This window comes from Anolis carolinensis, chromosome 5, assembly GCF_035594765.1.
Source record: "Anolis carolinensis isolate JA03-04 chromosome 5, rAnoCar3.1.pri, whole genome shotgun sequence".
Taxonomy (NCBI): Eukaryota; Metazoa; Chordata; class Lepidosauria; order Squamata; family Dactyloidae; genus Anolis; species Anolis carolinensis.
In genome coordinates, this window is record NC_085845.1 from 44,310,508 (window position 1) to 44,338,037 (window position 27,530).

The 27,530-nt window shown below is 38.3% G+C and overlaps 1 protein-coding gene across 1 annotated transcript in view; it reads right to left on the minus strand.

The window, feature by feature from the left end:
• Positions 1–5,141: 5,141 nt before the first annotated feature.
• mgat4d (MGAT4 family member D) overlaps positions 5,142–27,530 on the minus strand; it is a 43,554-nt gene continuing 21,165 nt past the window's right edge. Inside the window, exons 3-15 of the mRNA XM_008111872.3 lie at positions 26,996–27,136; positions 23,623–23,756; positions 18,370–18,416; positions 17,645–17,758; positions 15,749–15,824; positions 14,665–14,779; positions 13,283–13,413; positions 12,286–12,393; positions 10,208–10,401; positions 9,879–9,957; positions 7,437–7,500; positions 6,140–6,252; positions 5,142–5,585 (exon numbers count right to left, since the gene is read on the minus strand). Coding sequence (XP_008110079.1) covers positions 5,568–5,585; positions 6,140–6,252; positions 7,437–7,500; positions 9,879–9,957; positions 10,208–10,401; positions 12,286–12,393; positions 13,283–13,413; positions 14,665–14,779; positions 15,749–15,824; positions 17,645–17,758; positions 18,370–18,416; positions 23,623–23,756; positions 26,996–27,136 — 1,334 coding nt within the window. The 3' untranslated portion in view covers positions 5,142–5,567. The remainder of the gene's footprint in view (positions 5,586–6,139; positions 6,253–7,436; positions 7,501–9,878; positions 9,958–10,207; positions 10,402–12,285; positions 12,394–13,282; positions 13,414–14,664; positions 14,780–15,748; positions 15,825–17,644; positions 17,759–18,369; positions 18,417–23,622; positions 23,757–26,995; positions 27,137–27,530) is intronic.

Genomic DNA, 27,530 nt, shown 5'->3' on the forward strand with positions numbered 1-27,530 from the left:
CCTAATTATTATTTTTTAAGTCAGCTTTCAGACATCAAAATGTTCTTCCTGTTGTGAAAGGCATAGGATCTATATAATTTCATCCTGACCAAAAGTAAGAGGAAAGGAGAATAGAATGTGAAATCCTACACTGAAGTGTGTTACATTTCACATCTCTCTGCAATACAGCTTGGAATATAACTGAGAAAGTAGTGTGCACATATTAGGGTAACAGTGGGCAACCTCTAACAGATGTGGGAAGGGGAGGTGGTTTTTGTTCCTACAGCACTAGACCACCCATAACCAGAATAAAACAAAGATGGGTTGTTGTATGTTTTCCGGGCTGTATGGCCATGTTCTAGAAGTATTCTCTCCTGACGTTTCACCCACATCTATTGGCAGGCATCCTCAGAGGTGTGAGGTACCTCACACCTCTGAAGATGCCTGCCATAGATGTGGGCGAAACGTCAGGAGAGAATACTTCTAGAACATGGCCATACAGCCCAGAAAACATACAACAACCCTGTGATGCCGGCCATGAAAGCCTTCAACAACACCTTAAAACAAAGATGTAAGCCTGATCATTCAATTGTTAATTTACAGATCAGATGAGAGTGCTGCTCACTCATTCAGAGCAGGAGGAGTACCTTGAATAAGCCTGGGCGGGAGTGCAGCTGAACGCTCTAGAGGGGTTTTATCAACTCAGCTCAGACCAAGTTCAGGTACACACAAGGGCAAGTCTGCAAGAGCTGTCAGGCTTCCCATTTCATGCTCTCCATGACATACTGTGCCCTCCAAAACTTATTCATTATTTGTTTATGTTTTCCATAAGGAATATATCTCAATACAAATAAACAACAGTGAGCTTGTATTGATCTTGTTTTGAATTGAACATGTTAAACTAGTCCAGCACCAAAGCATTGCATTAACTGTGTTCTGTGCTAGGCTCCTTCCATTATCGTGGTGTGAGGTGTGATGTGAGTGCATTATGACTGCCCTGATCATCAATTTTGCTGTGTGATTATCCCCAAATTGTGAACATGTGTACAATAATAATGAAAAGAAACAGCTACAAAGAGGGTCACAAGACTTGTATAGTGTTTTAGATTTGTTACATACTAACTTATAAATATATTGGGGAGGAGAATGAGAAAAGATGGTTCAAGTGAAAAAACAAACAAACTGCAAGATTTACACAATTTTTTAAAAAAACTAGTCGGGATCTCCATACTCCTGAAGTTCCAAACTGCCCTAGTCAATGCAATGCACTGTTGTCCCTCTTCCAGCTGATGTTCTGATCATGGGTACCTCCAGGGAGTTTGGCATGTATTTGCACACAAGCCAAGGATTACTTTGAAGTACCTTCCATTTCTCACAGATGTTGTGTAAGGTCATATATTTTTGCCAGAAAATGCTCACAACTTGTGTGTGTGCGAGAGAGAGGGGGGGGGAGGGAGAAGGAGAGAAAGAGAGAGAAACAGAAGCTGTCAAGTTGCTATCCTGTCCCAATGGGTCACAAGTGTCTCACCAGAATGAAGTCTGAATCATAACAGTGAGGCAGAAATTCCAGATAACAAGCCAGAACGGAGTCCAAAAGAATGCTTGCTAATTAGCCAGATAGGTCAGTGATCTGTAAGGAAGTTGCTAGGAATATTTACAGCTGTCTTCACACAACGCAGAATTAATTCATGTCTATTATTTAGGAGCTGTTGGAATCTATGCAAACTGTCTTACTCTCTGTTGCTCCCTGTCTTTTCCTTCCTTTGATGACTGATAGAATCTTCACCTCTCTTCTGGGGCTTCAGGCCCCTCCTACCTCACTCTTGGAGACTAGTGCTACAAATTCTGAGTTTATGTCTAACTCAGAATCACTCAAGAGGCATGGCAACGTTGCAGTTACCGAGAGGACATTATTCTCCATTACCTTCAATGAAACTATCAAACATTGCCACAAGGATTTCAAATACCCAAATGCTTGCTTTACCATGTTTCTAGTTTGATTGAAGTGGGAATTTGACAAATGATGCACTTATCAGAATATCTGCTCATTTATCAACAACTGTATTCGCAACAAATGGGGGGTGTAATGAAAACTCATGTACAAATCAGAATATCAGAAGTGCTGCTGCATGCTACTACAATACATACCTCCTGAGAGTTTTCAGGGGAAATAGTGCAAGGCAGAAGCAGCAACTCCATGACCATTATAACTTCGACAAAAAATTCAGCTACTGTAGAATGGGCAACTCTGAACTGGTGGGCTGCAAGGTAACAAACACAACTGTTTGCTAGCATCCACAGAGTAGAAGTGACTGTATTTTCAATAGGAATGGCCCCCACATGATCTCTTTTTTCTGAAATTCTTGATAACATGCACTCACTAGTTTGGAAAATGTGGAGCAGACATGACCACACCGATATGACAAAATGCTCCCACCATGTCTCACTGTGGGTAAACCCACCAGTGACAAGGATATCTGGGCCCAGAAGGAATAGCCACAGCTGTGGTTAGAGCATCCAAATCAGTTTCAGAAACCCACAACACAGCAAGGTCATGCTTTTTGAAGAAATACCTATTTCTTGTAGCTGCTCTTTCTCGTGTTTTTTGTCCAGCACCTCACATGCCACAGTGGTGGTCTGTAGCAAAGCAAACACTACCAAGCATGACTCCCCTGTGCCTTCCATTTCAGTGAGACATAAACCAGTGATTGACCGATTACGACCAGGGCAACAATGGCGGATAGAACATATGCAATGGGTAAGGTAAACTGTAAGGCTGGTATGCACCTGTCCAGGTGAAAGGAACAGGGGGATTGATTACTGACAAAAATGAGTAAAATGAATATATATTGATATATTTGCTTGTATGACAGGAAGGGAAAAAATGCTTCAGCCATGGCTGTGTGGCCCAAAATTCCACAACATGTAATCGTAACAGGACCACCCTTTTACACAATTGTGAGCTCACTTAGAATAAACTAGCTGTGCCCGGCCACGCGTTGCTGTGGCGAAGTATCGTGGTATGGGAAATAAAGTATTGAGGAATTGGTGGTAGTTAAGGTAAAGGGTCCCCTGGGCTGAGTGGGTTGCTAGGAGACCAAGTGAGCTGAGCTTAGCCTTCTAACTGGCAGCAATTGGATAAAAACAATTATTCCTCTCCCTCTAATTAGGAATTTATTTTTCTTTTCTTTTTGTTGTATCAACCTAGAGGCATGGATGAGGGGTTGTGATGTCAATTTTCAAGGTTGTGGGGTGTTTACTTTTGTTGTTTTGTCCGCTGCCTTGATGCTATCACTCTTTTATATATATAGATGTATGGCTGGTAACACTGCTCTCAATTCTCTTTAATATCAATGTGCATATGGTGTTAATGGGGTCACTGTAGTCCAGGAAACTGTAAGTTTAAACAAGGGGGGTGCCTGTGTACTCAACCCTTAAGTCTTAGACAAATGGCTCAGCAGAGATGAACAAAACCAACATAGTAAACACTCCCATTTTTGCTTCCATACACCTGAAGACAGTGTCAGAAGTGACCTGAGAACATACTGCAAGTCACTTCTGGTGTGACAGAATTGGCCATTTACAGAGACGTTGCCCAGGGGATGCCTGTGGATATCCTCCCAGGAGCCTTCTCTCATATCCCTGCAAGCTAAGCTAACAGACGGGAGTTCACCCCATCTCGCCGATGTGAACCACCAACCTTCAGGTCAGCAACCCAACCTTCAAGTCAGCGGCTCCTTACCCGAAGACAGTGAGACACTGTGATGTTCCAGTGAATTAGAAATGTTGAGCACACTTCCTCAAACATATACCCATAAGTCAAACTGAATAATTTCTTGACTGTTTAATACTACAATCCTATGAATACTTAATAAGAGTAAAATGTGTTTGACATATTGGAACTTGATTCTGTAGTAAATACGCTTAGGTTTTCATTGTTATGCTGCAGTCCTTTGCACATGTATCTACTATAGGCCCGAATGAACATACAGTAATTGCACTTGGTTATGAGTAACAATTGTTCTGCAAATTTAATTTATCTCACTCTGAAGTTGTGATCTTAATTAGCTTGTTAGCCCTAACCAGAGTAAGGCCCACTGAATCAATGAGAACTTGATAAAAGCAAGTTGATAAGTTCTATTGATTCAATAGTTCTAAATTAGATAGGACTATTTGATTTATAGTTTTGTAATGCAGTTACCAAAATGGTAGATTTTAAAAAATGAAACCTGGGCTCAGATCCACATTATCACCATGCCACATGGAGTTACATGACCACTTCAGGTAGCAACAGTGGCAGTTTTTGGTTATTTGTTGCTATTTTCTGTCTTCTTTTCAAAGGGCCCTTCCACTCAGAGATAATCCACAATATCTGCTTTGAACTGTGTTGTCTAATCCACACTACCATATAATCCAGATCAGTGTGGATTTTATACAGTTATGTGGAAGGGGCCAAAGATGAAATTACATGCCTGTTTGCATGCCAAAGTAAGGCCCACACAGCCATATAACCCACAATATCAAGGCAGAAAATCCCACAATATCGCTTTGAACTGGATTATCTGAGTCCACACTGCCATATATTCCAGTCCAAAGCAGATAATGTGGGATTTTATTCAGCTGTGTGGAAGAGGCCGTAGTCAGGTTCCCAGTTTGAGGAGATACTTTTTCAGCTGCCAGCCCAGATAGCTTTGGTACTTGTTACAATGGTGGGAGCACTAACTTGTTTTTTTGCCTCAGAGAATGACCTCTTTTTCCACTGGAGAAGAATTAAGTTACCCATATTTTTCCTGTACTTGGCTAAAGAGTGGCTTAAGAATAACATTTTAACTTGATAGAACAATACCAAGTGAAATGATTAAATATCCCTTTGCTCAGCACTGCTGTTCTAATCCATTTTGAAGCATACTCCTCCACCAAAGGGAATGAAGCTTTCAAATGATAACATAGGCAGGCAACTGGATTCCAACATTCTCATATTAGCAGGGTTTGAAAAAGGTGTTATTTTGTGATTGCAATGTTGAGAATACCCCAGGCAGAATGTTCAAAGCTTTTTCCATTCTTCACTTATAAGGTTACTGGATGTGCTTCTTAAAATAATGGACAAGTAAATAATGGTGAAATAATATTCTGAAATTATAAGGAGACTTAAAAGCCTGCAATTCTGATAAATAGTTTTTATTTCAAAAATGTTTTAAGTGTACTACTAATCAATCTCCACTTATTATCATGTGAAATTTACAGGACATTCCCCAGTTTTCAATAGGATGTATTGCTTAGTAAGTGTGCATAGGATTGTAGCCTTATTATATTTGTTCAATCTATCAATATACATTTTATTTACAAAGGGGTCATTGACGTTTATGGTAGTTATGACAAATATTTAAAATACAGCATTTAAGATCTAATCAAATTCTTTTTAACATTAATAATACTCTATACAAAATGTACAATTTTCTCCACCCTAATACATAGTATTAGAAAGGAGATTCATTTTATTGCTGAGCATTTTATCGCTACCACTAGATGGCCTTCCTCCAATGCAGCATCAATGACTTCCATATTTCAATGACATCTCTTCTTTTTCTTCATATCATTATAAATATCTGCATTAAAAGGGAAAGGAGTTGTTGTCAGTGTTTACAACATATAAGATTGAAGACAGTTATCCTGCTTCATCCCTGCTTCATACAATAGCTATATTTACATAATTTTACTAGCTTCCTCAATCTGGCCCAATAAAATAGTGTGGTAATTATTTATAGATATAATTTTAATGAAAAGGTGATATCAGTATTAAAAATTCTGTCTGAACTGTATGAATAATAGTAAAGACCCTTCCAAAATGGACTCATATAACCAACTCTTTCTAAATGCTGCTTTCTACTATATTTAACTGCACATGGAAATATCCAAAAAGAATATACATAAAGTTGTTTGCTTTTGTAATATCTCTCTCCAAATGCACATGCAGAACACTTCTAAGCTAGAGGGGAAAGAGATCTCCAAAATACACATCTCTAGTTCCCAACATTAAAAGTAATGCCTGTTTTCCCATAGACATACAAGTATTCTTGGATACTCGAAATGAGACATAAGCACGAGAGAACTAACCAACTAACTGATTTTCTTTGACCAGCTCATATCTCTGTATCCTTACCTCACTCAGTAACACCCACATGGTGGAAGTAGAATGGATAGACAATCGAAGAGCTCGTATTCTTCCAAAAACTGGGCTAATGGTGCCTTCTGCCTTTCCTTTTTCAAATGTACCTATGTATACACGAAAACAATTGTTTTAGTATCAGCTATAACAAAACTGTTTTTCCAGTCCAGTCAATAGGAGTAGTTTTTGATATATTACATTAGGAAAAGGCAAAAACTGTAAGTGTTGAAATCTTAACTCTTGAAATCTTAATCACATAATTTCATTTAAGAATTAACATTCATTTCTTTAATAAAAGCTATTAAAACTGAATTATGAGAGAAATAAAAAGAACCATGGCTCCATCTATGCTGGCCATTTAATGCGGTTCCAAACTGGTATTGAAGAAAGTGGTTTTGCTGTGCAGATGATTACATAGAAACTTGTGGGACTACACAGTCAGAGGCCCAGATGGTGGTTACACAAAACACAAGTAACTGATGAGCATCGAGGGCTTTCTTTTGCATTGTTCTGTGGGGGTTTGTTGCCTGGCTGCCACAGTTTGAAACTAGCCTCAAACTGCATTAAATGGTCAGTACAGATGTTTATGTTTTTGTCACAAATCTATGTGTGTAATGATAAGAGTATATTATAAAAACTTGAAACTTTGTTTTCAAATTAATGACAAACAGTAATATGGATAAACCCAACAGCTGAAATCAGGCAAGCTGTTGAAGCTAAAGCCAGTGTGATGTAGTGGTTTGGCTGTCGGATTAGGACTCTAGAGACTAAAGTTCGAATCCCTGCTCAGCCATGGAAACCCTCTTAGTGACAAGTCACACTCTTTCAGCCTCAGAGAAGGCAATGGCAACTACCCCTGAAAGGATCTTGTCAAGAAAATGCCACAACAGGTTTGCCTTACGGTCATAGAATCATAGAATAGTAGAGTTAGAAGAGACCTCATGGGCCATCTAGTCCAACCCCCTGCCAAGAAGCAGGAAATCGCATTCAAAGCACCCCTGACAGATGGCCATCTGTCAGATTTAAGAAAACTCGTCTAGGTAATCCTGCTGCCAAACCAGTTAAATATAATGACGGGGGGAAGGCTATTGACAAAGACTGGAGTTCAGATTCAAACAAAATACATGCCAGGACCACTGAAAGGAAAAAGCTAAGAGTAGGAGAAATTGCATGCATTTTCCTTAGTGTTTTTGTGCTCCTCCATTTCCATATGCACTCCTTCATGAGTCTTCCAATTGTGACACTTAAACTTGAAGAATATATGCATCTTATCAATCATTTTAGATTTTACCTATTTCAAAATATCCATCTGAAGTTTTTACATTTTGTAGGCCTGCAGATTGTATGTCAATCTTCTGAAACAAATTAAAACAAAGCCAGTTTCAATTAATTTTCAGAAAGGAATAATCAGATTTTATTGCATACATTTCACGTTCACAAAGACCCAATATGTTAATTACAGCTAGGACAAAAGTGTGTTCTTTTATGCAGCCCAGTGTAGTTATTCACCTTCGCTTGTTTGGTGAAACTTGGGTGCATAATAGAAACCATTTGATACTACTTTTAACTGCCATAGCTAGCTACATCCTAGGGAATGCTGAGATTTGTAATTGAGTAAGGTTCTTAGAACTCTCTTCCAGAGATCTCTAATCTGCTCCTCCAATATATTGTACTATATGAGATCTTTAGAAGAGAGTCCTGCATGAAACTACGAGTCACAGTATTCTGTAGGATAAAGTGATGGTGGTTAAAGTTGGATCAAAGTGTTGTAATGGTGTAGTGAGGATGCATTCTATGAATGCTCCTAAAATTCAGCCTGTGTCATCTAGTACTGTTTCTGGTACCAAAAGTGTTTTGGATTTCAGAATATTTGCATAATTAATAACTTATGACCTAAGTCTAAACATTAAATTAATTGATGTTTCATATACACCTTATATACACATAACCTGATTTTGTAATAATTTTATGCATGAAACAAAGTTTGTGTACACCGAACCACTGGAAAGCCAGGGTGTCAGTATTTCAGCCACCCATGTGGACGATTTTGGATTTTGGAGCATTTCAGATTTCCCAGGGCCCTTCCACACAGCCATATAACCCAGAATATCAAGGCAGAAAATATCAGATATCTGCTTTGAACTGGATTATCTGAGTCCATACTGCCATAAATCCCAGTTCAAAGCAGAAAATGTCGGATTTTATTCAGCTGTGTGGAAGGGCCCCCAGATGAATGATATTCAACCTTTTCTAGGAAAAATAGGAAGACACCTGAATGCTACAGCATCAGAAAGGGCACTTGAAATTATTGCTTTAATATCTCCCCTATTTGCCTAAGATTTCATAGTAAGATTAGGGCTTCAACAGGATCAATGCCTTTGTATGACCCCGCCCACCGCCTCTTCCATAACCCTTTCCTATTCTTTGCTATGGCACACAGCAAACAGAGGAATTGATCAGCAACTGAAAATACTGGAGAGGTTTGGGGAGAATTCACCATGATTTATAGAAGTTCTAAGTACTGAGATGTATAGATCACCTGCAATCTAAGAGCACTCTGAGCTCCACCAATGATGGACCTGGAACTAACTTGGCACACAGAGCCCCCATGACCAGCAAAAAAAACTGGAGGTCTTTGGGGAAAATTCACCTTGATTTGAGGGAGTTGTAGTTCACCTACATCTAGAGAGCACTGTGAACCTAAACACTGATGGATCAGGAACAAACTTGGCACACATTCCTGATATGTTGACATTTGATTACTGAAGGGGTTTGGGGGGAACTGACCTTCCTTTCTGGGAGTTGCAGTTCACCCACAACCAGAGAAACTGTGACCTCCACCAATGATGGACCTGGACCAAACTTGGCACACAGAACCTGCATGACTAACTCAACCTACTGGAGGGGTTTGAGGGGACTGACTCACCATACTGGGAGTTGTAGTTTTCCCCACAGCCAGAGAGCTCACTGAACCCCAGCGATGATGCATTTAGAGCAAACTTACCCAACATAATAAACTTTAATTACAGATGGAATTTCTTGGGGTTAACCTGGCATGATGTCAGTTGTAGTTAATCCACAATCTTATGCATTTTGTACAATTAAAAATGTACTTTTTTAAATTACCTGGGCAACGCCGGGTGCCCAAGCTAGTAAAAATATAAAGTAAAGGAGGCACACATTCTTGGTCTGGAAGATTTTCAGGAGGAAAATGTACATAGGAAGCCCAGTTGCTTCTGTTCTCTAAAGTTTTATTTTGTTTGCTATTCTTTTTAATGTATAGGTGTGAGCAAGATCAACACCCATTAGTATTGCCAGTATTTTTTAAAGGCATGTGCCATTACAAACACAGTCACACTCTCTAAAAAGCTTGCTATCTTGGGGCAATGCACTAGAAGATACAAGATTTTGTATTTTATTATTAAACTAATAGAGAAGAGCTGCTATCTTAGTATACATGCTCTGCCCTACAAGTAATCTAAATGTATTGGGCTGTTTTTATTTCAAGGTAATCATAGTTTTGTAAAAGAAAACCAGAAATAAATATCTCCCCTTCCAATTTCTGCAATACATTTTCCCTTTCCAGTTAGTTTTCAGCATTTGATGGAAGCATGCACTTGATTAGCAAGACTGGGTGACAGTAGAGTAGAAGTCACTTTTTTAACAAGCTGAGAACAGCCTTGTGCGGGGAATAGGGACAAGTGGTTTATGTGAACTGGAGTACAGTACTTACATCATCAGGAAAAACATCTACAGTAGTATCTGTCAGCACATCGCCGGGATGTGCTGGATTTCCACTTCGAAATAAGTAGCTGAAAAATACATTATTTATATTCTTTACTAAGTCTTCTGTGCATGTGTAATGAAAAACAGTTGTGGAAAACTGAAACAAATGAAAGGAGCAATGGAACATTAGTTGTTTAGTCTTTAATGGGTCATTTTCTCTGTCAAAATTACCCTCAGAAGGATGCTTTTCTATCCATGGAAGAAATTAAGTTGCTCAGGCAGAATTACTTTAAAGGGGAATATCATTAAATTGAAAGTGCATCATATAGCCCCAACCTTTTTATATTCAATGGACGCCAAAATTGGAAGAGGATATAATCTCCGGCCACAGGAGCAAAAGCCCAGAAACAATCCACTCCTCTATAAGCCCTCAATAGATTAAAGTGCTGGAATACTTTTAGGCTTGTAGACACTTCTGCAGGAGGGTTGGCATGTGCTTTAAATAGTAAGCTTTTGGAAAAGTCTTTGTCCTATAAGACAAAAAAGTATATTCCTGACTCAACAAGGAAAATATTGTGTCAGATACTGGTAATTACTAAACAACAGACAAACTTCAATCATGATGCTCTTAATATATTAACTCTCTACATAAAAGTTGGCACATGTATGTATCTTTGTACCTCAAAGGTTCCTATATGTCTTGATGGATCTTGGCCAAACTTGGCACACATACGCTTTATTATCCAAATTAAATTACTGATTGGATTTCCACTAAAAAAAACTTCCTTTCAGGCCTTGGGCTCCCAAAAACAAATAAAAAGGTATGTCTATGTGTAGCACTCAGGTGTAACCACAAGAAGGCAGTTTATATATAGAAAGGATTGGCTACTGGCCTATAGCTATATATGTAGTGATAAAATGCAGCCACAAGAAGGAAGTATATAGTTAGAAAGGATTAGCTGTTGGCCTTCAATTAAAGTTTGTGCAGAACTAATGATAATTCTGCACAAACAAACTCTGAATGCTAAATACTATCTCCTAGGGCAGTGTTTCTCAACCTGTGGGTCCCCAGTGTCCCAGTTAGGGATGTCAGGCCTAGCAGTTGGTGATGGAAGGGGTTATTGTAAGTCTTAGTTCTACAGAGCTGAGTAATCTGTAAGTAGGAGTTACAGGGTGGAGGCATGCAAGAGATAGATTGCAACTGGGTTGTACTGGAGAATGTTCTTTGGGAGAAAAGTATTTGTCCTACTTTGGTTGTGGATGCTGCTGGTTCCCCCCCCCCCCCCAGGTTTGTGGATTTTCGGTATCCTGACCTATCTCCTGAACTCTTGGAACCTGGAACCTCTGGACTGGCCATTGACTATGGTATAGACTCTTGATCCTTGGACTTTACTCATTGAACTCTCGATGTTTGACTATTGGACTGGACTTTTTTTAACTATGGTGTCTTCTTGTATCTGCATTGGTGTTTGCTATCAGTTTTGTTTTGACTCTGTAGCTGAGTGCTATCTTTATGTTTTACGTTTGGACTTTGAAAATAGCCAGACAATAAGTGCTGCTTTAATTAAACAGTTTAACACAAGCTGGGTGTTTGTTTCGGTTCACCTATGCCAGAGTACCGCAGAGCCCTGGCATCGTGACACCCCGGTGTTTTGGCCTACAACTCCCAGAAATTCCAGCCAGTTTACCAGCTGTTAGGATTTCTGGGAGCTGAAGGCCAAAACATCTGAGTACCCACAGGTTGAGAACCACTGTCCTGGGGATTATGGGATATGGATCAGGACACCCAACAGCAAATAACAGCTGTGTTTAGCCTTTTCCTTAGGGCAGTGGTTGACAACCTGTGGGTCCACAGATGTTTTGGCCTTCAACTCCCAGAAATCCTAACAGCTGGTAAACTGGCTGGGATTTCTGGGAGTTGTGGGCCAAAACACTTGGGTTTCCTCAAGTTGAGAACCACTGCCTTCGGGTCACTACTAACCTGCACTGAGCTGCCATTTCTAGCTGGGGGTTATGAAATTACTAAATGCCATGTTCTACAGCCATAAAGATTGAAAGTCTTAATATGTCGCCCAATTTGATGCTGAACTAGAATAAAGAGGCTCTTTGTGTACTTAAATAGAGATCGCTCTCATTCAGATCAAAGTACTTATTTTCTTTGTTATCACTCCCTCCATACATTTTATCAACCCATTTCTAAAAAAGGGTAATAATCTAATAGCAGGCAGATGACTAGAGCTAGTATTTGTTTATTACAAAAAGCTGAGTTCTTGCATTCACAACTACTTGGTGGTAGGGAGTTCATATACCATATACCAATTTCTCTTGGAAATAGTATGGAACATGAACAAACACCCCCTACATAGCTGCATCATGGACTGAGAGAAGGAAGCAAAGCAAAAAAGACATCTTACTTTCAAAAACTGTATTTTTCCAGTTAAAGAAGAATGGATTCCAATATGCTGGAAGAGAGATGGCTTGTAACGGATACGCAAAGTGACCTTTTGCCTATCACAGTGTTTCTGGAACGGAAACCATTTTTGTCATAAACAGAAGAATCAGATAACCATGTTCAGGTTCAGTTTCTTCAAATATTTAAAATCTAGATGCTTATCACACTATACTGTTACAACACTATACTTATTCCAATTTAACTGCCATGGAAACCTCCTTTGGAATACTAGGGTTTCATTCACAGGTGACCAGTCCTCTATATTGTATTGCATTGCGATCGTGAATCTTCAGACACTGCAGATTTAGCACCACAAAATGCTCACAAGTATTTCCAGGAGAGAAAGAAATATCTCAGTTCTAAGGTATGAGGAAGCTACGTACAAAGTTTACTAACAGTGCACAATTTAGAAATAAAGAAATTAACGTATTGATTTCAACTAAGTAGTTGATTATTTGGTTATAGTCAGCTTGCTGGATTTGATAACAATACAATTGAAACTACCTTTGTATGAATTTAAGATTTTTAAGGGTTATTCGAATTGGCCGTTAAATCCATCCACACAATATCTAAGGTGTCTAGGAATAACTGAAACTTTTTTAAAAATACAATCATATCAAAGAAGAGAACATCAGATAAAACTGTAATAACTAACAGTCTTGAACTGAATGTACTAAATAACTATGTAGGATTGAAGAATTTCTATTTTAATTTTGCTCTCATTCCTCCTACAGTGCAGCAAATATTCATATTTATAGTGTTGAACTGTGATTTTTTCCCCCTTGTAGGCGACATATCTGTTAACACCAGTCTTTCAGGGAGATGGTTCAGTTAATTACTTTGATCTCATCTCCATCTGTCCCATAATCATTGGCGAATTCCAATTGCCAATGGTAATAATTTTGAAACTGTCATCCTCCTGCAAATTCAACTTACTTGTTTACAAATGTTGTACTTACTGCATCTTTCTCTGGATGGCAAACTTTAACTGAAAGCAAGTGATCTAGAAGCCAGTCAATTGGTTTATCTTGGTAGAACATCAAAAAGAATTCTACTATCAGTGGTAAATCTCTACACCGGAATAATTTTCCTGAAAAAGCATTAAAAGAGAGAGACAGAGAGAGAGAGAGAGAGAGAGAAAGGAGCAAATCATAAACACAATTTTATTTACAATGCAGGGTACACTGCAACAGTTATTTAACTTTCTCATTGCTAGTGGTTTAGATTCAGACTTTAGTTGTTCTAAGAGTAAACCCATTAAAATTAATGTGGATTAAATCTCATTGGTTTTGATACGCCTAACTAAACTTGCTATAACAGAACTTGGCAAGGCTGCTTGTATTTCACCAGCTCTAGGCTGGGGGTCCAACTGAAGATGGTCAATCTCTCTCGTGACCAAGTGCTAGTCCTGGACAAATGAGAGGATCAACACATGGTGTATAAGGATGAGAGACACTTTCTTAATGTTTGTTTTCAAAAAATATTGCACCACAATACCTTTACATTCGCAAAAACTGTTAAAGGAAGATCAAATATGCAAAACCAGTTAATGTTCCAAAGAATTGCTTATACTAGTGTTTACATTGTTTTAAGAGCATGCCTTGGACTCTATAAACTAGGCACCTCCGGCTTTTCTTTGTTTGTTTAAAGGTTTAAACAAATCAACTTAATGGAGGAAGTCAAATTTCTGTGCAAACTTACAGCTAATCAATTTTAACTTGTCAACATTTTTCATCTGCACCACAAGTCCAAGGCGATCAACTACCTTGAAGAATATGCAATCACTTATTTTATTTCTCAGATTTTGTTTCATTTGCAGAGTATTCTTCAAAGGCTTCCCACCTGGTCAGTGGGATAAAGGCATGCTTTGACTTAGGAATTCCCATGTATGCAATGGGTTTACTTTAACTGGGACTAACTGGAGTTCACAGGCTTCAACCCACACAGCATTCAAGAGGGATTGAAGACCTAGTTATTTAAACAAGTTTTTGACAGTGATAATTAGTCAACCTCTAGGATATGGATTTATGATAGCAAGCCCCTTTTAGCTTATAGGAATGACTGTCTTTTCACTTAATGCTCATAGTTTTATTGTTACTTTTTGTTATTTAATTGTGCTGTATTTTGTGTTTTATGTTTATTGATACGGTATTGTTTATTCAATTTTCTGTTGTTGTTGATGATGTTGATGATGATGATGATGATGATGATGATGATGATGATAATAATAATAATATCAGAATAACAATGTATTTGGGAACAATTTTGTGAGGTTTTTTAAACATTTATACCCCTGCCCTGTTTTTGTTTAACAACACTTGGGTGTTGTTGCTGTACTTACCAATAAACCCAAGATGAGAAAATTCAAGGACCAACCACTCCTGTGATTTCTGTTGCTCAATGAAGTCTTTTATTATCTCTATATATTCAGGCTTGGCTTCAACATCATCTTCTAGCTGGAAAAGAAATACAGTCTTCCTTGAGTGAGCCAGAAGTGGGATAGTCCTAAGTAATCCTTAACTATATTAATTTGAATTAATTCAACTAAAATCCTTTATGTATTTATTAAAACATTTGTAACCAAGATCAAGAGATGTCAGGGAAGTATATAAAACTTTATTTCCCCTTTTCCTTGAATATTTCTATGATTTATATATATTTTAGAAGGCCAATTGATTGAAAAAAATCAGAAAACTGTTTTACAAATTGGTATGGATGCTATAAAAGCTGCCGCAGTGAAACTGCACTCCCAGTATACATTCTTGACTTTTTGGCATTGTTACTGAATCAAGATGCTAAAAGCTGCTGTAGTTTTTAATGTTTTCATTTCAGTTCCCTGGGGAAAATGATAGAAAGCACTTTCTAACAGCTACTGGAAGGGAGCTTCTCAAAGATGCTTTCAACTTTGGAAATGCATAATTATCTCAGGATGAAACAGACCTAAATGGACACAGAAAATAATTACAATTCACCTCTGGTGAAGAGGGATTTGACTGCTTGCTCTTATGGCTCCCATACAACCATTATCTGTTCCTTGGCATGACCAAAGGTTTCCCAGGGGGCTGGAGAAAACATGAAGAACCGCATGCACTGAAAATGTTGATACCACTTTCTCTAAACCTGTCAGTTTTTTATGGATTAATAAAGCCTTTGCTGCATTTTTAAAAAAAGAGCAAAAATGGCATCTTTCAAAGTGAAAAGCTATGGAAGATGAAACACATTGAAGTTAATAGATGTTTTAAGAATTTTGCCTTCTAACACAACAAGGAGAGGTAGGTGCAATTAGTTCTGTAATAACCAATGTTTACAGGATTATATATTACAGAGACAGAGTACAAAAGTGAGATAGATTATGATTTTGATTCCAGAGCCCAAAGACAGTACAGTTTAATATGTTTAGCTATGCATGTAATATGTGAACGTACCTGTAAATAAAATTTTCCTTTTGGTTGGGCATACAGCATTAGGAAGCTATAATCCAAAATTTGTTTTGTTCGCCACCTAAACACAAGCAACAAGTTCTGCTTTTAAAGGAGAAGCTACATTGTATTTTATCTACTTTCTCTTTAGACAACATTAAAGAAAACCCATAATAGCCCATTTTTTTGATGCAGTTCAGACTGGACATTTATGATTTGCTAGATTTGGTCACTTGAACTGCAGGAAATACAATGGAAAGCGCTGTTGATCTTCTGGCTCTGTCAGTGTCCTTCAGTACCATTAGTCTAAAGGTGCTTCCAGGCAGAGGTAAAACCCATGCCGAAGTGGGTTTTAAAAACCCGTTTTGCTGTGAGTTTTTGTCCCACCAGCTGCCCAATACCCAGGCCTTCCTGGGCAGAGTGGCTACATGCTATCCTCTTAACTACAGTCTACCAGAATGGCATACAGCCACCCAGAAGTCCCCCCCCCTCCAAAAAAAACCCTTAAAAAGTACTCAAATATCACCCTAATGGCAGCCGATAAGTTTTTCTGTCTTTTAAGGGATTATTTTGGGATTTGGGTGGCGGGGGTGGATGCCCTCTCGAGTTTTCGGATTCATGGAGCCTGAAAAACCGAAATGGCTGTGTGGATTGGGCTCATACCTGGTAAGACCTGGATCTTACCAGGTGTCTAATTATAATTCACTTTTATCTGAGCCATGGTTTGGATGCCTCAGGTAAAAGTATTATGGGTTCTGTCTGGAAGGCCCCTTCTACACTGTCATATCATCCAGATTATAAAATCAGATAATCCACATTCTCTGCTTTGAATTAGATTATATGAGTCTACACTGCCATATAATCCTGTTATTGTATTTATTGTATCAGAAGTGAACCGAGGGTACAGTTGTAATGTATTTAAAAACACAAAGTTAAAAAATTGGCATTATACTAAATGTTCTTTGACCAGTAGCTGGCCACTGGTGCCTCTGGTCTTGCTCTAAGAAGGTCCTCCATTGTGCATGTGGCAGAGCTCAGACTGCATTGTAGTAAGTGGTCTGTGGTTTGCTCTTCTCCACACTCGCATGTCGTGGACTCCACTTTGTGGTCCCATTTCTTAAGGTTGGCTCTGCATCTCGTGGTGCCAGTGCACAGTCTGTTCAGTGCCTTCCAAGTCGCCTGTGTGCCCAGGAGGGAATCTCTCATTTGGGATCAGCCATGGCTTGAGGTTCTGGGATTTAGCCTGCCACTTTTGCACTCTCACTTGCAGAGGTGTTCCTGCAAGTGTCTCTAGATCTTAGAAAACTATTTCTTGATTTAAGGCGATATAATCCAGTTCAAAGCAAATAATCGGGATTTTATATGGCAGTGTAGAAGGAGCCTAAGTATCCTCTGCAACAATCTGTGAGTTGGCCATTTGAGGCACTGTGAGTTACGGTTAGCAGGAGGAGCTCACTTTTTGTATTTCCTGGATCCACTGACAACTGCAGTCCTCCACTCCAACTGGGCCAATACAGTAACAGAAACAAAAAAGATACTTTTGTGGCAAAAGCAGTAAGTTTATTAGGATCTGTATTTTAGTTGGGTTTTTTTTTTAATGTTAGAATAAAATAAACATTAGCTGAAGTTTGGAGACATGGATTGACAACTGCCCAGGGGATAATGTTGTAGGAAAAATCACATTATAGGTCCGTTTGTGGATTCCGCCTTAAAGTTTGATTCTTTAAGGTTGAAAGGGTCCATCAGTGCATGAGGTTTAAAATGCACCAAGATAACAGTTTGATGCTATGTTGCGTTATAATTTTATTTGACTGTGAGTTGCCTTGAAGAAACAATTTAAAGTGAATAAAACCACTTTTAAAAAAATCCTTTATAAAGTTCAGCCTAAGACGTCTATCATACCTTACTCTCTCCTTTGAATCTCCAAATGTTTGTTTCAGGTTAGACAACTCAGGATAATAGGAAGCAGGGGGAGTAATAACTTCAAGAAATCCAGAGCCAACCTCCTCTGGGAAGCTATAAAGAGAAACAAATAGAAAAAACATCATTCTCATCAAATGAAATTCTGTACAGAAGAACAGGCTACATATAGGAACTAGGAAACAATACAAACTTGTCTATGAACAGTAGGAGGAATTCTCTATTTTGAACAAAATATTTTAATTTAAGTGACATGTTGCAAGCAATACATTATTTTCCAGTTCTGTTATGTCTCCAAGAAGGGAGTCATACTTATCCTCCAAGTTGTCAAGCAAAAGATTTTAGAAATGCGCAGTAACAATTGTTACTTCCATTGTGCCAACAAAGTAAATGAATTAAGCATTATATGTACACATGGGCATTTGGGGTAGTATCATTCCATTAGCTCAAAAATAATATTGGGTATTCAAAGATTATAAATGCAAGTGAGAACTACACTGAAACAGAATTAACAGATTTAGCTGAAGTAATACATTTTTTCCTGTCTTTCTAATTTATGTTAAAATATAATTTGTCACAGATTGCAATACAGTAATCAAAGTTACCAACTGGTAAATATTTTCTATTACTGTGTTTGTCTTTTTAAAATTCATACATTTTATTTGCACATGCCATTTTTATAGACTAACACACTAGGAAAGACGTACTTGCTTCTGATGCTCTCTGTAATGCTGTTAGTATATTCTGAATCCACCTAGAAAGGTTAAAGCAAACATAAATATTTCTAATGTTATTTTCTAAGGAAGCATTTCATTAACACTTGCATGGGAAATCTCTCTCTGTGTGTTTATGCCTTCAAGTAATCTGTCAATTTATTAATGTCACAGGCTTTTTAAAGGTACGGAGTAGTCAGAGGTGACTTTGCCAGTTCTTTCCTCCTCCTTGGAATTTGATGCCTTTAGAATACTTTGTCTTTTTATGGGAAAACTGTATATTCCCTTTTTTATTAGCATTTTGGGGAAATTGATATAAAATTATAACTATTTTAAATATTAGAAACTGCATAGAAGGCAGCTACATTTCCCTTGTTTATATTGCATATACTGAGCAAACTGCATTTTTTTCACACAGCTATGTGTAAAAATAATCTCTTTACAGCTCTTAATTGGCAGCAATTAGTAGTGTATTTGTGATTAATTCTGAGTAATGAGAGGCAGTTGCGTTAATCACAAACTTTGGTTAAACCTTTGGTGAGAAAATTCACCAAAGCAATTTCTTTGCCTCAAGATATCCATTATAGATAATGTCCAAAAGCTCATTCTTGATGTTGGCATTTTAAATGAGAAATTGTGATGAGAAAACAAAGGGCACATTCCCATGACATAAATACACAGGGAAGTTGATGACTGCACATTTTGCTTAAATCCTAAAACTTGCCAAGATCACATTCTATGTCAGGACTTTTGGGTAGAAAGATCAATGGGTATCCCCACCAAGTATTCCAAAATGAAAACAAAGGCATCCCAAATTGATTGTTTTTTTCGTGTCAGGGACAACTTGAGAAACTGCAAGGCGCTTCTGGTGTGAAAGAACTGCCTGTCTGCAAGGATATTGCCCAGGATGTTTTGATGTTTTACCATATTTTTGGGAGGCTTCTCTCATGTCCCCACATGGGGAGCTGGAGCTGACAGAGGGTGTTCAACCGCGCTCTCCCCGGATTCGAACCAGCAACCTTCAAGTCAGCAACCCAACCTTCAAGTCAGCAGTCCTGCTAGCACAAGGGTTTAACCCATTGCACCACCAAGGGCTCCTAATTGATTGGTGCAATCAGTAGAATGAAGAAGAATGGCATGCTACCATCTCTATCTGATGTGGATGGTAGTCTGACACACCTGGAGGGCACATGGTTAAGGGACTTTTACTTTGGGAATCATCTTTGGTTAACTGTGTGGTTTATATAAAAACTAGCTGTGCCCGGCCACGCGTTGCTGTGGCAAAGTATGGTGGTATGGGAAATAAAGTATTAAGGAATTTGTGGTAGTTAAAGGGTAAAGGTTTGCCCCTGACATTAAGTCCAGTCATGACCCACTCTGGGGGTTGGTGCTCATCTCCATTTCTAAGCCGAAGAGCCGGCGTTGTCCGTAGACTCCTCCAAGGTCATGTGGAATGACTGCATGGAGCGCCGTTACCTTCCTGCCGGAGCAGTACATATTCATCTACTCTCATTTGCATGTTTTTGAACTTTAGGGTTGGCAGAAGCTGGGGCTAACAGTGGGGGCTCTTTCCTTCCCCAATTCAAACCTGCGACCTTTCGGTCCAGAAGTTTAGCAGCTCAGCAGTTTAACACTCTGCGCCATCAGGGGATATTATTTCCTAAAGCTTGTGAATATACAATATTTTTGATTTTTGTCTGTGTTAGCTGGCCCTGATTGTTTCCTTTGTGGAATTTCCCTGCTTTCAGAGTGTTGCTCTTTATTTACTGTCCTGGTTTTAGAGATTATATTGTTCTGTATTATTCTATCACAGTAACTATTTCATATTAAAGTAGAATCTCACTTATCCAACATTTGCTTATCCAATGTTGTGGATTATCCCACGCAGTCTGCCTTTTAGTAATCAATGTTTTTGTAGTCAGTGTTTTAAATTCATTGTGATATTTTGGTGGTAAATTTGTAAATACAGTAATTACTACATAGCATTACTGCGCATGGAACTACTTTTTCTGTCTAATTTGTTGTATAACATGATGTTTTGGTGCTTAATTTGTATAATGATTACCTAATTTGATGTTTAATTGGCTTTTCCTGAATCCTTTCTTATTATCCAACATATTCACTTATCCAACGTTCTGCTGGCCTGTTTATGTTGGATAAGTGAGACTGTACTGTATATTGATAATCTTATATTATCTGCTTAGAACTGGATTATATGAGGCCCCTTCTTCACAGCTGTATAAAATGCACACTGAAGTGGATTATATGGCAGTGTGGAGTCAAGATAATCCAGTGCAAAGCAGATAATATAAGATTATAAATGGGTTATATAACTGTGGAAAGGCCTTGAGTCTACACTGCCATATAATCCAGTTAAAATTAGATAATCTGTGGAAGAGGCCTAAGTGAGTCTTAACTCTGCCTGCCCCCTGGGCTGAGTGGGTTGCTAGGAGACCAAGTGGGCGGAGCTTAACCTTCTAACTGGCAGCAATTGGATAAAAACAATTATTCCTCTCCCTCTAATTAGGACTTTATTTTTCTTTTCTTTTTGTTGTATCAACTTAGAGGCGTGAACGATGGGTTGTGTTGTCAAATTTTGAGGTTGGGGGGCCTGTAGTTTTGTTGTTTTGTTGGTCGCCGGGATTCCATCACTCTTTTATATATAGATAGATAGAGAGATAGATAGATAGATATAGATAGATAGATTGTTAGATAGACAGATAAACAATAGTACTGTAGGCAAAGTCATGGTAACCTAAATGCCCTAAAGATACCATATCCCATCTGATGGAAGGTAAGTAGGAGCAGTCCAGGTCAATCTTTAGTCAATAAAAACCAAGTGTTGTAAGCTATATTTCAGAGGAATGAACTGGCAAAACCACTTCTGAGTATTCCTTGCCTATGAAGTTTATGAGGATACTATAATTTGACAAATGGCTTGGAGGCACATGCGCACGCACACACATGCATACTACTGTTTTATACATAGCTAAAGGTAAAGGGTTTCCCCTGACATTAAATCTAGTCGTGTCCGACTCTGGGGGTTGGTGTTCATCTCCATTTCTAAGCCGAACGTAGACGCCTCCAAGGTCATGTGGCCAGCATGACTGCATGGAGTGCCATTACCTTCCCACTGAAGCAGTACCTATTAAATCTACTCACATTTGCATGCTTTCAAACGGCTAGGTTGGCACCCCGCTCCTTTTGGTCAGCAAGTTCAGTAGCCCCGCAGTTTAATCCGCTGCACCACCCGAGGCTCCTTTATGCATATTATGTATTAATTTTATATAATCCCTTATTGCCAGAAATGGGATTCAGAAACTTTAATGAGGTTTATATTAAAATAAGTTATTCTATTCTACAATCATGACAGACATGTACAGACAGTCCCCAAGTTACGAACAAGATAGTTTATATAAGTTGGATTTGTATGTAAGTCGGAACAGGTACATTTTTAAAGTGCAACTCCAAATCTATCTATCTCTATCTATCTATCTATCTTTGGATAGTATAGGTGATAACCCCTCAGTGGTGTTTCTTCTGCTGTCTGCCCCTGTTCAGAAGATTTCCCCACATTTTCTATTCCTGTGATAATTGGATTTTGAAAAAAATTGTCTTGTTGTGGAAACAAGGATTGGTGATAATGCTTCAGTGGAGACCTGTTTTCCCTATGATGACTCTTTCAGTGAATTTCCCTTTCGAGAGGTAGATTTCCCTCACTTCCTGTTAACTTACCCCCATTCTTAACTATGAATCATTTATAAATTGGCTGTTTGTAACGTGGGGATTGTCTGTATGTGAGAATATGTTCTAGGTGGTGATTTGCATTGTCTTTGATTCAATAGACTCTGCCTGCACCTGAGATTATACACTCATGTATAGCAAAATGGGTTATTCAAAAACCATGTGTTGTCGAAGGCTTTCATGGCCGGAATGACAGGGTTGTTGCGTGTTTTCTGGGCTGTATGGCCATGTTCCAGAAACATTCTTTCCTGACGTTTCTCCCACATCTATGGCAGGCATCCTCAGAGATTGTGAGGAATATACCTCACAACCTCTGAGGATACCTGTCATAGATGTGAGCAAAACGTCAAGAGAGACTGTTTCTGGAACATGGCCATGCAGCCCAGAAAACACACAACAACCCTATTCAAGAACCCATTTTTACATGGTCTTACACCTATTGTACTGTCGATTTAAAACCACGAAGTTGCAGAATTGCCTGAAGGCTCAGCAGAAAATCCGATAGAAGTATTATGCTTCTCTAGTTTTTATGATGATACATACATTGAACAAGACACTAGAACTGCAATGTTTTCTGAGTTCTAGCATCTCATGACAGTTTTTAAAGAGAGAAACTTGTTGTCCCATTAAAAAATACTTCATTACAGTAGAGTCCCACTTATCCAACATAAACGGGCCGGCAGAACGTTGGATAAGCGAATATGTTGGATAATAAGGAGAGATTAAGGAGAAGCCTATTAAACACCAAATTAGGTTATGATTTTACAAATTAAGCCCCAAAACATCATATTATATAACAAATTTTTACAGAAAAAGTAGTTCAATATGCAGTAATGCTACATAGTAATTACAGTATTTACAAATTTAGCACTAAAATATCACGATGTTTTGAAAACATTGACTACAAAAATGCGTTGGATAATCCAGAACGTTGGATAAGCGAATGTTGGATAAGTGAGACTCTACTGTACTTCTACATTAAATCCCATTCCACCCTGTTCACCATCCCATCTTAACCAGGACATCCAGACATACGGTAAATGCAATTGGCATGATTTTTGGTGTATGGAATCATTGGTAATAAAATGTGGTAATACCCAATCTTGTCTCTCCGGGCCCTTCCATACAGCCCTATAACCCAGAATATTAAAATTGATAATCCACAATATCTACTTTGAACTAGATTCCACACTGCCATATAATCTAGTTCAATGTGGATTTTATACAGCTGTGTGGAAGGGGGCTCTGAAAGCTGTTGTGATGGACAGCAAATACAGCTTTCCTCTAATTGCAGCTCTAAACTGGAAACTATTCTGGTACTTCAATGTCACAGAGCTTTTGGAGTAGTGTACATAGCTAGCTACATGAAAAACAGGTCAGAGCTCAAGATCTTTCAGGAGTTATGCAGAAAATGAAATTTCAGCTGGTAAAGCTTACATGACAGTGTCATGCTTATTTTATAATCTCATGCAAACATGTGACAATGTCATGCTAATCTCTTACCTCGGCTATAAAGACAATTGCCACACAATTGTTCTTCTGCATTTCAGACATTCCAAAGAAAAGTGACTTGAGAGTGGTTATCAAATAATTTTTTTTTTCTCTTCGCACTGTTGGAATGCCCATTACTATAGACACTGATACAAAGAAATTATATGCGCTTAGTTTTTATAAGTGCAAAGAACAATTTCATGTAGTTAGTATATCACAAGAATTGAATTGGTGCAATAACATAATATCCTTGTTTTTAATATAACTCCTATATTTAGTCACATAAGTCAGAAGATGAGCATCAATCAGTTATTCAGTACCAAAAGAAACTGTTTATGTCACATGTTGGCCACAACTGTAAAGTTACACATGCTTAAGACCACCAATGTTCTGTAAAATTCAGTGTGTTCAGGGAGATTTCTCTCAGATAAATCTGTAAAAGATTTTAACTTTAAAGTAGTGGACTGTGACCAACTGTATGGTTGTAAATTTCCAATCAGGATCCTTCCGAATTTTGGAAATGTTCTAGTCCTAGTCTGCTACTTTATTGCACTTTTATGATTTAGGAATCTTTATCATGAGTCTGCAATATTCAATTTTACTGTGAAAAGAAACACAACAAGTACCCATATCACCACTCTTCTCAAAAGAAAAATGTGCATTAGATAAATAACAGAATCAATAAATAGCTACTTTGTCTTTTCTGACCTTATGTTTTTATAATAAAGAAATCAAAATCAACAAATCAACATTTCCACAAATTCATTTGTCATATTTTTCTTTTGTTAATTTAAACAAACTTTATTCCAAAATGAATTAATTTATACAAATTTTCTCATATGCTTTTAATATAACATAGAATTATGGGGGGGGGGGGGGTTGTTTCCCCAATTCATTGGTTTTTCATTTTCTGTTTCCCTTTCTTTTGAACTATGTTTCATTGTGAAAAAGTTAATTTCTCAGAGAAGGAAAGAATTCTTTTGCTACCCCAGTCATGTGCATTACACCAGGGATGAGGAATGCTTCCTCAGCCAATGTTTTGGACTTTAGCTCCTCAAAGCCCTAAACAGAGTCCAACCTGGCTGGTGCTAAAGCTCAAAACACATAGGGCCCTTCCACACAGCCATATAACCCAGAATATCAAGGCAGATAATCCACAACATCTGTTTTGATCTGAGGCCCCTTCCACACAGCTGAATAAAATCTCACATTGTCTGCTTTGAACTGGAATATATGGCAGTATGAACACAGATAACCCAGTTCAAAGCAGATATTGTGTATTATCTGCCTTGATACTCTGGGATATATGGCTGTGTGGAAGGGCCCTTAGCACATTGCCATATAATCTAGTTCAATGTGAATTTTATACAACTGTGTGGAAGAAGCCCTAGAAGGCTATAGCATCACAGCCCTGGATTAGGAGAATTTGATAGCAGATCTGCATTAAATTGGGTAACACATGGAGTTAACAAATGGCAGTGCAGTAGAATAACGTGTTGTGGCTGATGAATAGCTCAGGTTATTTGTGAATTGAGCCAAGGAGGGAGATTCCTTATCCCAATAATTTTGGGGGGAGATGCTCCTGGTAGGTTCACAAGCCACTCTTGTGCAATATGGCTTATCACCATTATGTCATCTTTGAGCAAATCAGTGATTTCAGTTACCAGATGCCAGAAACTGGGCTTATTATTTACAAATAGTATCCTCGTGCAAAACTGCTGGGCCAGTTCTACTGCAGACAGAAATAGCTAAATGGCTTGGTTTTTTTTTTCCATTGTAAGCGAATAGGAAATGTTGTCTTCTCTCTTATGAACCAGAATATGGCTTCCACACAGCCATATAACCCAGAAAATCCCACAATACCTGCTTTGAATTGGGTTATCTGAGTCCACATTGCCATATATTCCAGTTCAAAGCAGATATTGTGGGATTTTCTGCCTTGATATTCTGTGTTATATGGTGGTGTGGAAGGTCCTGAACTGCATAGAGCCCAAAAACAATAGTGTTTCCAGCTTCTGATAATCACAGATTGTTTAGGCAAACCCGCTTGCAAGGAGAGGTCAAGCTGGATCTATCTCTATCAATATACTGGTTTGTTACGTTATTTAGAATTCTGGCTTATTCTGACATAGCTGAATGTGGCATTGACTTTCAGCCTAACCTATCTCATGGACTGGTTAAAAGGATAATTATCATGCAAAAAAGAGAAAACAAAGGCATGTGTCTCTATATGTAGATGGTAAGCACACCACAAAGGTGCAGGAGGGGGCTGCTCGCTACTGAGAACAATGAGCAACAGCAAAAAATACAACCATCATATTTTTTAAGCTTTTAAAATACCCAGTTCCCCAATATTTTATGTGTATATGCCATAAAAATCTTCCACAACCAGCCCTCAGATATGCTTCCTTGAACGTGGCATGAAAGGGCAGCATATGTGAAATTGCCAATGTGATTTCCACTTACACCCAATTTACGGTGCAGCAATTTGGTTAAGAGAGCTACTGAGCTACATTTTTGTCTTAACAGATTTTGAGTATAAATAATTGTTTTAGGGAGAAGTTACAAAAATGTCATAACAATGTAGTATATTTTACATGCCTTCTGCAGGCAAAGGTTATATATTAAGGTATAGATTAACTGCTTTCATATCTTTCTTCCAATTAGCTCAGTGCAGCTTTCATGGCTCACCTCTTCCTTCTCGCTTTATCCTCACTACATCCCTACTAAATGATCATGTTGAGTAGGGAACATGATCAACACGAGGATGATCAGTGAATTTCCTAGCTCAGCAAGGAATAAAAAGTGAAGATATCCTAAGTCCACCCACTTTACAATGTAAGTGATGACTTTCCCATTTCTTTCTGTGTCACTACCATGCATTAGGTGGTAACACAACAATAAAGTTAACAGGGTAGTGCAAGAGTTCTGCCTGAGCGACAGAGTATAATGTGTCCACTTGCATAGTTCTACGTATAGATCAACAGGTACACAAACACAGGGGTACACAACATGAGATGAAATTAATAGAGACTTTTTACATGTCAGGAGCGACTTGAGAAACTGCAAGTTGCTTCTGGTGTGAAAGAATTGACGGTCTGCAAGGACGTTGCCCAGGGGACGCACAGTTGTTTTATCATCCTGTGGGAGGTTTTTTTCATGTCCCCACATGGGAAGCTGGAACTGTCAGATGGGAGCTCACCCCACTCCCTGGATTTGAACCTTTTGGTCAGCAGTCCTGCCGGCACAAGGGTTTAAACCAGTAGTACCCACAGAGAGTACTATTTCAGGAAATGCATACATCACAATTCTACTGCAAGGGACAGAAACAGGTTATATATTAATTCTATGTCTAACATTATTGAACATTAAATATTATTCTTACCCCCAGTCTTTCCGTGTCCAATTAGTACATTTGGATGGATGCTGTTTTCATGCTTCTGGAGATGCGGCAAATAGTAGTGGATATTTGTTAGATGTAACGGGAGCTTATTGGTGTGGTTGAACACTTTCTGCTTCATAGAGGCTTAAAAAGAAACATTCCAAACCCAAACCTTTAATTGTGTGCATAACATCTACCAAGTTTTAACTGTGACATGATTTTCTATTAAATGCAAACGGCATGCTTAAAGGTTGAGCCCGCCAACCATGAGCCACAAGTAAACTGACCACAGTCATTACCACAAGACAGAAATGCATTAGTGTGTATATATATAATACTAATTCTGCTATGCTAATAAAATAATACAGTGTTTGAAAAAGAACTCCCTAATTTTAAGTATAATTACGTTAAAACTAGGGAGTTCTTTTTCAAACACCCTGTATATTGTATATACATATAATATTAATAATATTATAATGTAATACAATATCATACTAATAATAATACAATATAATAATATTTTCTATATTACATAAAT